The sequence below is a fragment of the Chiloscyllium plagiosum genome, chromosome 32 (genome assembly GCF_004010195.1).
Source record: "Chiloscyllium plagiosum isolate BGI_BamShark_2017 chromosome 32, ASM401019v2, whole genome shotgun sequence".
NCBI lineage: Eukaryota > Metazoa > Chordata > Chondrichthyes > Orectolobiformes > Hemiscylliidae > Chiloscyllium > Chiloscyllium plagiosum.
Genome location: NC_057741.1, coordinates 16,138,757 through 16,151,548, shown reverse-complemented (window position 1 = coordinate 16,151,548; position 12,792 = coordinate 16,138,757). Strand labels below are relative to the sequence as shown.

At 39.7% G+C, this 12,792-nt stretch overlaps 1 protein-coding gene across 3 annotated transcripts in view; it reads left to right on the top strand.

Annotated features, from left to right (window-relative positions):
• Positions 1-12,792, top strand: part of elf2a (E74-like factor 2a (ets domain transcription factor)) — a 147,584-nt gene that overhangs the window by 75,977 nt on the left and 58,815 nt on the right. For all 3 annotated transcript variants that reach the window (XM_043674095.1, XM_043674094.1, XM_043674093.1), the window contains exon 3: positions 219-384. In XM_043674095.1, coding sequence (XP_043530030.1) covers positions 219-384 — 166 coding nt within the window. The remainder of the gene's footprint in view (positions 1-218; positions 385-12,792) is intronic.

Here is a 12,792-nt window from a genome sequence, read left to right as displayed (position 1 = left end):
CATGCCTGCAGTTTCTTCCTGGTTATCGCTGGTGATATTCGGATCCTTGCATTAACATATGGGGAATTGCCTGCTTGTTGAATGGCAGAATGTATGGAGAATGACTTGGTACTTCAGTATAGAATAATGTTCTTAAATTAAACTGAATAAACTAATTGCAGTAATGCCCTTTTTTAAAAAACAATTCTTCATCTGTTGTGTGCTATTTTGCTCTGTAGGAGGCAGAGACGGGTCCCGGCTCCCCTGCAGTGATCGTGGAGCCAGTCCCAAGTACCAGGCTTGACCAAGGCTATGCAGCACAAATATTGGTGTATAACGATGAAACCTATTTGATGCAAGATGTAGCAGAAGAACAGGAGATTGAGACAGATTCATCAGAAACAGGTAAGAGCTACACTAGTCACTTTTAAAGTGACTTACAATTGATCCTGAAATTCTGTTGATTAAAGCACATAAAACACGAGTGAAGATGGCAGGCAAAGAAGTTAATGGATTTTAATAAAAAATATTCAATTTTAACGTCAGGTGCTGAAACTACTTTGAATTAGAAAACATTGCATCGATATCAAATTAAATCAAAAGGAGAGAGTGTATTTTGAAAAGAAAACAATATGATCTGTGTGACCTTAAATTATTTTGTATATTTCTGTGATGTGTTTGGTTTTGTGTATGAGGTAAAGACCAGGAGCATGCACTCTGTCGGCCTGATAGGAGGCAAGTGGCTCAGCGTGAGAGAGGCCCCGCCCTGCCGCCACTCTCCTTTACTGAAACACACCGCTGCGGTTAACGGTTTTGGTTCAGTTATCAGAAAAGTGACCACTTTTTGTAATTGAACTGATGTTTTGCAGCATTTATAGCATGTTACAGGGTGAATGGCTGGCACAGCATTGCAATCACCTGTGGATTGTCTTACACCCTGAAGACATTGAACCTTAAACTCAATAGCGTTGTCCTTAAGACTCCTACTGCTGATATCTCCGGCGTGTGTTCCATGAGTTGCATGAGTTACTTGCAAAGGGCTGATTTAAATTAACATTTTAATGACCTGAAAGTTGTTTTGATTACTTTGACTATAAATTGGATCCATTTAAAAAAAAACTTCATGTTTGGAAAATGTTCTCTGCAAAAAATATGTATCAAGGTTATGCTGGTGTATCTATAACCTCAGTCTGCACACAGTATTACCAATGACCGAATAAAGTGTTTTCAAATTTCTCATTTTATTTTGGGCAACCTAAATATGTTCATTCATTGTCAATATGTCTACAGCATGATTTGTTGGTTGCTTTTGTTTTATTTCTGTGAATGCTAATTATATGAAGCAAAGGCACTGCATATCTTGAACCCAGTTACAATCCTCCTTGACAATGTGCTGGTTGATACTGAGCAGCTCTGCAGCAACAATGGAGAGATAAATAGAGTTAATCTCTTAAGTTACAACTACAGACTTGTTCAACTTAAAATATTAATGTATTTTAATGTAGATATTGCAGATCTGAATATTTTCAACACTCTGGTCTGCAGTATATTGCTTCCACAATAATACTTTGCCTTGATTTGGCATATTGTAAACACTTATTGATGGCCATTTGCAAATATATAAAGTTTAGCGCAACATGTTCCTTTTATAGTGTGGAGAATTCTGTTTTAACTTTAGGGGTGGTTACCACATCACTTATGTCAATACCATATTACAGTATGTGTTTATGGGAAATAGACACACTCAACAGGACTTGAGAACATTGATTCATAAATTCAGCCATTACAGAATCTGGGTCCTCCCTCATCAACACTACTTAAACGATTCAATGCTCAATCTTTTGGTTTCTCAGGAGAGTTGCCAAACATGGATATTCCGAGTTAGTCAAACAATTGGAATTTGGCAAAGTTAAATTTTTAATGTGGGTATTCTTCAAGCAGTATGAGTAAGCTGCTACTTAATTTGCATAAGAAAAACCATGCTAATCTTTTTTGAACAAAATTCACATTGCATTCAGGGCCTCTACTGGGAAACAAGTTAAATTAGTTTTCATTAGTCTCTTTCCCAAGCCACCATTCCTTGACACGTTGAGCTGAAATTCTGGTTTCTTTTTGTGGGGAATTATGAAGAGTTTGGCTTTTCAAAGGTCACCAATAACTGTTCAATTGTGTCCAACCTCTTTCTGATCACAGCGTTACCAACTGCAGACTACTATAACTTGTTCAAAAAACAAATGAAATAGTTGTCACAGTAAATCTTTGACAAAATTATGTTTACTGACAGCTTGCCAATATTGCCCATAAAATACAACTTTTTGATAAAGATATTGATTGGATTCTTATTTATTTGTGAACCTTTTGTGCGTGATATAGAAAGTTGAATATTGAGGTGATGGTTAAAGCTACTTTTGAAGGTGACTTCTGACCACTATATAAATAAACTTCAAGGCACTGAACTGCATAAATGCTTTACATGAGTCATCCTGCAGGGGGGAAAAAAAGGATGATGGACTCAATGAGAATTGAGATGGTCAACTTGTGGACAAAGCCATAATAGACAGTGAGGAGAATTGAATGTAAAAGTAGAAGATAAACTCAGGCAGGAGCACATAAACGTTTGGACATTCTGTGATAACAACAACAGAAGATGAAATTTAACGCAGACAAATGTAAATATTGAGTGTACACTAGAACTGTAATTGCCACAGATGTTCTTGAAGGATCTCAGGTTAAAGATCACACAGGCTATAGATCCTTGAAAGACTTCGTCCAGCTTGTCAATCCAATGCAAAGCGGCCATCAACAAGAAAATAAAATGTTGAATGACAGAGTCCTCACATAAACCAGAGGGATCTTGTTCACACTGTACAAAGCTGATCACTGAGCACCTTGAGCACTCTTTTTTTTTCCCCCCAGTTCTGGTAGCTAAGACAGAAGGATGGCATTCAGGCACAAGAGGCTTTGCAAATAGCGTCAAATCTGCATGTGTGGAAAGACTGCAGAAAACTTCGTTTAGGAAAGGAGTCCAAGAGGTGATATTCAAGCCATAAGGTAGTTACAGGAATGGAAAATCAGCAATCAAGTTAAAGGAATCCAGTCGGATGAGTAGTAATTGGTAGGAGAGAAGGAAGCATATGTAAGAGAACTTAAAATCAATGAGATACAGTTGAGAGTGATTAGAGTCATAGTCATAGAGATGTACAGCATGGAAACAGACCCTTCGGTCCAACCCGTCCATGCTGACCAGATATCCCAACCCAATCTAGTCTCACTTGCCAGCACCCGATTGGACCAAAGAAAAGCCGTGTGAGAGAGAGAGATTTCAAGGGATCATCTGAGCCAACCTATTATTGTAAAATAGCACCTATTATAAATTGGGTAACTGAAAGAAACACTGAACCTCATATAGAATATAGAGTCATAGAATCCCTATAGTGTGGAAACTGGCCATTTGGCCCGACAAGTCCACACCAACCTGTATGTACTGCTCTTTATTTTGTTGTTATGGAATCAAATCTTTGAATTTATTACCAATTGGAGTACCATTACCACAGAGACTGCAGTCGGTCCAAGTTGAGGCCAGTTACTGCAGGATAAATAGGGATAGTTGTCAGCAGGTAGAGAATCCTACATCCTCAGATTATAAATACTTAAACATATTTACAAGGAGTAGGCATAAGCCTCTCGGCCATTCAAGCCTGCTCTATTATTTTAATAAGGTTATGGCTGATTGACTAACCTCAAAACCACTTTCTTGAACGCTCTTGATAACATTTCATCCTTTGCTTTAATAAAAATCAGTCCACCTCTGCCATTAAAAGTTTTAAAGATTTTACTTCTGCCACCTTTTCGGGAGGAGGCAATTAACAATTTACACCTTCCGAGAAAACAAAATAGCCTCATCTTTCAAATGAGTGACCCGCTAATTCTTGATTCCACTTTAAGAACTAATGTTCTCTCTGTATCTGCTGTGTCAAAATACCTCCAAATAAAGCTTGTTCAATCAAACCTCCTCTTAATGTACAAGACTTCAGCCTACACAAGCCTGGTCTGTCCCACCTTTCTGTTTCAGATTATCCTTTTAGTTCCCCGTGTTAATATAGTAAATTTATATCCTTTTAAACAAGGAAACCATTGCAGTGCATAGCAAGCCAACTACGGTTTCACCAGTGCCTTGTATAACTGATGCACAACCTTCGACCCATGTGTTCAATTCTCCTGTGCATAAATGATAACATTAGCTTTCCTAATTATATGCTGTACCTGCTTATTAACCTTTGTGATTCATGCACTTAGGACATCTTGATCTCTTTACATCTCTGAGCTCTACAATCCCTCACCTTTGAGACAACACGCTTTTTTTAAACTTCCTGGCAAAATAGCCATTTCCAATATTTTCACATTATACTCCATTTGCCAGATCTTTACCCACTCACTTAACCTATCTACATCTTTTTGTAGCCACTTTGTGTCCTCTTTACAAGTTACTTTCTGATCTAATTTTGTGCAATAGATTTGGAACTGTATGCTCTATTGTTTATGTAAATTGTAAATAGTTGAGGTCCCAGCACTAATCCATGTGGCAGACCACTTGTTCTATATTGCCAACAAAAAAACCCATTAATCTCTACTCTTGGCTTCCTGTTAGCCAGCCAATCTTCTATCTTTTTAGATTCTGTAATATGTGAGCTTTTATATTCTGTAATAAACTTTGTGGTGGATTAACAAAAGTCTTTTGGACACCTAAATACAGTACGTCCACTGGTTCCCTTTTAGTGAAACCACATGTTACTTTGTCAAAGAACTCCAGCGGAATGTTTAAATATGATAAAACTTTTCATTAAACCATTGTGACTCTGATAACTGTGAATGCATTGAAGTGCCTTGCTAAATGCCTTTAACAATGGCTTCTAACTGGAATGAAGTCCACCAGACCCAAGCACTTATCATTACATGGTTCCAACACTTCACTCAGTATCGCTTTGCTGGTGACTGTGATCAAACTGAGTTTCTCCCTCCCCAGCATTTTCTGCTTTATCACAGCTTCTGGGTTGTGCTATTTTCGTTTTGTGAAAAGGTGTACAATTGGGTCCTGCGAGAGGGAAGTCAAATTTAAAGAGAAAGATGTAATGGAGAATGGCGATAAATAGAGTTAACAGTGTACAGACGTGGGGAGAGTGAGGGCTGTAAAACTCAACAGGTGCAGGCAGCAGAGGTATTTTTAAAATGTTGTAGCTTTAGAGTCGTCATAAAGAAAGTCAGTTTATAATAGTTAGGTGAAGCCATGGGAAATTGTTGCTAATTTTAGAGATTGAAAGAATAAAGATGGGAAACATTTAACAAAGATAGATAAAAGTGTAAGACATTGAGTGTGAGTAGACAGTAATAAACTCAATTGGTCAGTCATGTCATTGAACAAGACTGGATGACCATTGAACCTTCTGAATCATCAGGAATTGGAGCTAAATACTCAACGATTCTGGAAACATCGCCAGGAATTAAAGACAGTTGAGGAATACTGACCAAGAGGGGCCATTGGATGGAATAGGTTTTGGTAACCCTAAAAAGCAAAGCAACCAGACATGTACAGTGACTCAGGATTGCAGCATGTTAACCAATATTGGGCACCAGTCAATGCTGCAGAGATTAACGAGGATAAAGCAGAAGAGATGGTGAGGAAACCACAGAAGATAGCATCAATGCAAATTGAGCTTGTAACTTATAAAGAAATTGTTGTAGTTGTAAAAATGTCTACCCAGGGAAGTGAATAGCGACGTTTGTTGTGGACTTGCAAGGTGGTAAATTGTGTCTGGGGCTAGCCAAGTGTCCTGAAGAAGGGCTTATGCCCGAAACGTCGATTCTCCTGTTCCCTGGATGCTGCCTGACCTGCTGCGCTTTTCCAGCAACACATTTCCAGCTCTAGCCAAGTGTACAGGTGAGATTAGCTAGAAGGGATTCAGAAGGTAATGGGAGAAAGCCAGAGGTGGGTGTTTTGTGTAAGCCCGAGAGACCTAGCAAGGAATAATGTCGGAAAGCTTTCATAGTGAATCTGACATTGATGAAGGATGCAATGTATTGTTCTCTAGCGTACTTTGGTTTAGTGTAATGACGGGAGTTAATTATGATAATTTAAGGACGTAAATGAATGGCTGTCAGCTAATAAATATCCAAACAAAAATCAAGGGCTGGTGAGACACCCTGTCCCTACCTCAGGACTGGTGTCAGTTTAACACAAAGGTGGTCACACCTCAGGGGTGGGCAGATGTTGAGAAAGAAGGTGCTTCATGGTAATCTCAGCTGGTGTGGGATTGAATTCATGCTGTTGACGTCACTCGACAATGCAAAGCTACTGTCCAATGAATTGAGCTAACTGACCCCCAAAGTAAAGTTGTCATAGTCCCAGAGGACCATCAGACATGAAAAAGAGAGAACGGAAAAAAACAACTGGTGGTGATTTAACCTGAGGGTCACCATGCAGTAACTGTCACCATTTGACATTCAAAGGTTACCTTTCTAAATTGCCCAGTATCAACATTCTTGGAGATGCCGGTGTTGGACTGGGGTGTACAAAGTTAAAAATCACACAACACCAGGCTATAGTCCAACAGGTTCAATCAGAAGCACACTAGCTTTCGGAGCGCTGCTTCTTCTCAGGTGATAGCCTGATGAAGGAGCGATGCTCCGAAAGCTAGTGTGCTTCCAATTAAACCTGTTGGACTATAATCTGATGTTGTGTGATTTTTAACATTCTTGGAGTTAGTATTGACCAGAAATTGAATTGATCAGTCATATAAATGCTGTTTACAAGATCAGATCAGTGTCTGAATTCTGCAGTGGGTAACTTGCCTCCTAACTCCCCAAATCCTGTCCAATATCTATAAGGGGCTTAAGTCAGGCATGAAATGGAATGCTTCCCACTTGCCTGGATGAGAGCAGGTACATAAATCCTGAATACCCTCACACAATCCAGGACAAAGCAGCCTGCTTGATTGGCACCCTATGTATCATCTTCAACATTCACTTCTTTCATCACCAACCTGCAATGTCAGCAGTGTGTACCACCTACAAGATGCATTGTAACAAGGCTTCTTTAACAGCACCTTCCAAACCTGTGAAGATGAGAAGGACAGGGCAACAGATACATAGGAACACCACCGTCTACAAATCTCCTTTTTAAGACACATACCATCTTGACTTGGAAATATATCGCTGTTCCTTCATTGTCAAACTCCTATAAATTCCTTCTGAACAGCAGTGTTGGTATACCTAACCCTCAAGGACTGCAGCAGTTCAAGACGCAGCTCACCTTCTCAATGGTATTTTGGATGGGCAGTGAATGCTGGCAGCCAATGATGCCACACCCCCTGACTGAACAGAAAGTGTGCACAAGTGTTAGACCTAGGACCTTGAGGCTGATCACAACTATCAAAGCTATGGAAAATGCTTCAAAATCTGTAGGACAGAAGAACCTTTGGATTTGCTTGGTGGTTAGCTTGCAACAGTAATCTTGACTTTTAATATCATGTATCATCTTAAGGTTTGTTGGCAGTTAAGGTCGCTTTACCAAAAGATGCGTTGTCTTCAGCTAGGTGATCATATTTTGGCTTTGTTTCAGAGTAAAGTCATTAATTGGTTTAAACTCTATCAATGGCTGTAAAATCTGAATTCTCCAGTCATATACTACAGGATGTGCCTCATACTACAGTTGATAACCTCCCTTGAAGAGGTGCAATCTAAACATTGTGCTGAATAATTAATACATTTTGGTTCCCTTGGGTGTCATCTGCTCTGGCTGATGAGAAATGTTACTTTTTGATCCTCGCTCATGCATGCGTCATGATGTTCTGCATCCCTTAGCAGAATGTGACCTCTGTTTGATTTATGCCCAGTATATCATTGTGAGATAAACTCCCTGTAACGGCAGAGTGCTACTTTTAGAAATGGTGAGCAAGCAATGTTGGCATTGAAAGCAAGAGGGAGGTTGGGAATGTTCAGACCATAATATGGTGGTGAATAATAATAGATATGTAACAATTGGGTAATGGGGAACCTAGGGCGATGTCACAATACCGCAGAGGAAAAGCAGTTTCCTTAATTGATAGTAAAGGAAGTCATTGTCAGTCTTGTGTGTCATACGTAATTTACTCTAAACCCAACTGGTGGTTTGCTGCAAGCCATTTTTTTTAAGATATCTAAGTGCTTTCAGATGTGATCTGACCACAACCACACCAAAGGCGACTAAATAATTTGATGGGAACAAACTTAATAAAATAGTGAATTTCTTAAATCAACCTGGTGATTTGGAGGTGTTGAGAAATTATTTTATATAGTACAATTTGTAATTAATTTGCAACTTTTGGACTTACTGAATTTCTTTCTCGAGTTGCATCTGAAGAAACATATTCCTGTGTTGTAGGAACTAAATATACAGATCGGTCAGTTGGCTCTTGCTGATAAATCTGCGAGCTACATATTACTGATTGAGCTGTTGTCGTCAAAAACCGTCTTTGATAAAGTTCCAATTTGAATTTGAAAGCAAAGTAATTGAAACATGACAAACAAGGTATTTTGCTACATAGTATGTTTAAGAGTCTATGTGTATTTTCACACCCCTTGAGTTCAACTAGTTAAAAATTCGAGCTCCCCAGGACTCCTGTATATGTTGAATGTTTGTATTCCCTAAGATTTATGTTTCTTTCTTTGAGCATTATCTCCCCTGTATTTGAAATGGTTAATTATGTGCAGAAAAGTAATCACAATGATAGGCTCCACTGAACTGTAATTGTGCAAAATGTATACTTTTAAAAAGAGCGGTTGAAGTATTGGATGATATTACTTTGCGTTTGACCCTTGTGTAATTACATTGAAGACAAAATGTTGTTTTAATCATTTCAGTTTTTAATCTTGTCCGAATAAGGACTCCAGAACATAGCACCATGATGAACCCCCATAACTTGTGCAGTCATCTGTTGTGAGTGGCACGTGTTTGCTTTCATTTTGTCTGAGAATCTACAGCAGAAGGGCTCTGGTGACTTCGTAAACCAAACAACCAAAGATTGAGCAATTGGTTATCCAGAACGCAACTTAATTCACAATGCGGTTTCCTCTTTTCTCACCCAAATGCACACAGATTTGTAAAAATAAATTGAGTGGATTCTCTGTGGTCTTAGTGTGGCCAGAAGCGTAGTCACGAGTATGCCTGAATATTGAGTGGAGTGGAGAATGCTGCTTAGGAATGATGGCTTAAGAGAAGTGCCCAAGGTCAGCAAAGCCAAAAGCAGATCAAGTGCATTTAATGACCTGCATTAGGTTATCCAGGATAGTAACTAGAAGAAGCAAAGTCTTTTTGAGTGGAAAGAAAAATGCTAGGAAGAACTGCATAGGCGCTAGTCAGCCTGGGAGGTGCCTTTGATACTTTGTGTTTGTACATCAAATATATTGGAAGGGACGGAAACTCTGGATTCAGTTGCCACTCTTGGACTGAATCATGTTATCTAGACAGCCAACGATATTTCAGTGAATTACTGGACAGCCAGCGTACAGTCAGTAATTCTGGGAATGAAAATGAGTTTTATACTTAAAATTGCCTTCAGATTAGGATTCAGGCCAATGCAATGGAAGTATAAAAGGTGAAAAGAAAACCTTAGGCAGGTCAAAATGGACTTGACTAATATGAATCTGTAAACATGGGTTTGGAATAGGGATAGAAGGCTGATGGCTGGGAGCAGAGTACACTTTAATTTTCATGTCCCTTTGCATCACAATGTTAACCAGAAAGACCGATTAAAGAGAGAGGCCGTTCAGCCCCTTGAATCTGATCCTTCATTTTCTAAGATCATGGCTGACTTTCTATATTATCTTTGTTTTCCCCCTTGATTCCCTTAGTGCACAAAAACAAAATTGTTTCAAATTAGGATGTGCTCATTGACAGAGCATCTTTGCTGTCTTCATTGGAGAATGCTGACGATTTTTAACCCTGTGATTTTATAAGGTTCTCATCTCAGTCTGAAATGGCTGACCTCTTCTCTCCATACAGTCCTCAGTTTCTAATCAGTTGAACATTGAAAACAATCTCTCAACATCTGTGCTTGCCCACTAAGAATTTTACATGCCTCAAGAAGATTCCAAATTCTTCAAAGACTTGAAAGCATATAGGACCATTCTACTTGATGGTCCTATATGCTGATAGGACCATCAGCATACATCCCTCTACATCCAGGAATCAATAAAATGAGCTATGTTGCATTTCCTCTGAAGAAAGTATATCCATCTTAATTGTTGATCCCCACTGATTCTTGTACTCCCTCCTGCTGTCCTGACACTTTTAATACTTCTACAGAACCAAGCTTGTCACTAGTTTGATACATATTTTAAAGCTTACTTGAGAAATTAAATGTCACTTCATTGCTGAGAAGAGAAAGATGACTAATTTTAGTGAAGCAAGAGTTGAGGAATTTTTCTTGAGAATATCATTTTGTTTTTCATAACTGTAAGCCACACACCATTATTGTGGGGCTTTCTCGGAGGTAAACTTAATCCAGCCACGTTGTTGGGGGATAAAACATAGCCGTAGAAAGAAAAAAAATCTTCCTTTTATATGTTGTAGAATCTTTTGAAAGAAAGGAACTCAGTTGAAAATTTGGTTGCATGAAAATCCTGCTGATGTCTGGTGAAATTGAGCACACTACATGTTAATACTATTGGATCTCCTAATCTGTAAAATGCCATGAAGCTAGAAAGATGGCCTAAAGTCAAAATGCAAAGCTGAAGCCCAGGTATTACATTTTACTCACTATGAGGAAGGGGGGGGTGGAGAGGGTTGGGGAGGGGAAGGGAGCAGTGACTGTCAAAGAAGTTCCAAGAATTTAAGTACTTTGAATTATTTGGTTTTCTTTGCTCATGTTCCACTCTTAACAAACTAATGTTTGAATTGAGTGATTACATTTGCATTCATCGTAGGATGTAATTGTTCGTCACCTGGACAACATGAAGAAATTTGTTTTGAGGTAAAGTTTGTATAACATCCAGTCACCTTGTAGGTCTGGCACATATGTATGTCATGATTTTAATAAAGTTATAGAAACTGTGTCTCAATATTAAATAAATTAATTTTAATATAGCATATTTAGGGGGTGAGCTATGGTTCATTGAATCATAGAATCCCTGCAGCGTGGTAACAAGCCATTTAGCACAACAGGTCCACACCAACCCTCAGAGTACCTGACCCAGACTCATTCCTCTACTCTATTACTCTACATTTCCCCATACTAATGCACCTGGCCTACATATCCCTGAACACTGTGGGCAATTTAGCATGGCCAATTCATCAATGGTTACGTTCTTGCTTGTGAATCACGGAGGTGTGGGTATGAGCCCCATTCCAGAGACTTGAGTACAAAGATTTAGGGTGTTCTGCGATGTTTGAGGTGATGTCCTTCAAATGGCATTTTAAACCAAAGCCGTGCCTGTCCTCACAGGTTGATGGGGATTTATCTGCATGAGGTCCAGGCAGAATTGGTAATTATCTTATTGTTGTCACATTATGTATGTAAACTTTCTATTCACAATTTGACTGCTAGGTTTTCTTGCATTACATTTCAAAGGCACCTGATAGGATTTCCTAAGATGCTTTACAATTGGGAGTTCATGAAAGGCCCATATATATACAGTCCATAATCCCAGCTAAGTTACTCCCTTCTGCCTGGGCTTGGCCCATATCCCTCCAAACCATCCTTATTCACATACTTATCCAAATGTGTATTCACCAGCTATTTCGATCAGGGTAGGCCAATTTGAAATACAGGTTTTATGGAATACATTGGACTCTCTTTGCTTATTGAAACTGCATGAAGTTTTCATTTGGAAGTCAGTGGACAATCCTATAGAGTCATAGAGATGTACAGACGGAACGGACCCTTCGGTCCAATTTGTCAATGCCGACCAGATACCCAACTCAATCTAATCCCACCTGCCAGCACCCGGCCCATATCCCTCCAAATCCTTCCTATTCATATACCCATCCAAATGCCTTTTAAATGTTGCAATTGTACCAGCCTCCACCACTTCCTCTGGCAGCTCATTCCATACACGTACCACCCTCTGCATGAAAATGTTGCCCCTTAGGTCTCTTTTATATCTTTCCCCTCTCACCCTAAACCTATGTCCTCTAATTCTGGACTCCCCACCCCAGGAAAATGACTTTGTCTCTTTATGCTATCTATGCCCCTCAAGATTTTATAAACCTCTATACGGTCACCCCTCAGCCTCCATTCCAGGGAAAACAGCCCCAGCCTGTTCAGCCTCTCCCTATAGCTCAAACTCTCCAACCCTGGCAACATCCTTGTAAATCTTTTCTGAACCCTTTCAAGTTTCACAACATATTTCCAATAGGAAAGAGACCAGAATTGCACGCAATATTCCAACATTGGCCTAACCAATGTCCTGTATAGCCGCTTGGCCCGAAACGTCGATTCTCCTGCTCCTCAGATGCGGCCTGACCTGCTGTGCTTTTCCAGCAGCACACTCTCGACTCTGATCTCCTGCATCTGCAGACCTCACTTCCTCCTGTACTCAATACTCTGACCAATAAAGGAAAGCATACCACTTCCTCCAAACAAAAGGAGTAGCCATGGGCACCTACATGGGCCCCAGCTATGCCTGCCTCTTCATAGGATATGTGGAACAATCCATCTTCCGCAGCTACACTGGCACCACCTCCCACCTTTTCCTCCGCTACATCGATGACTGTATCGGCGCTGCCTCGTGCTCCCACGAGGAGGTTGAACAGTTCATCCACTTTACCAACACCTTCCA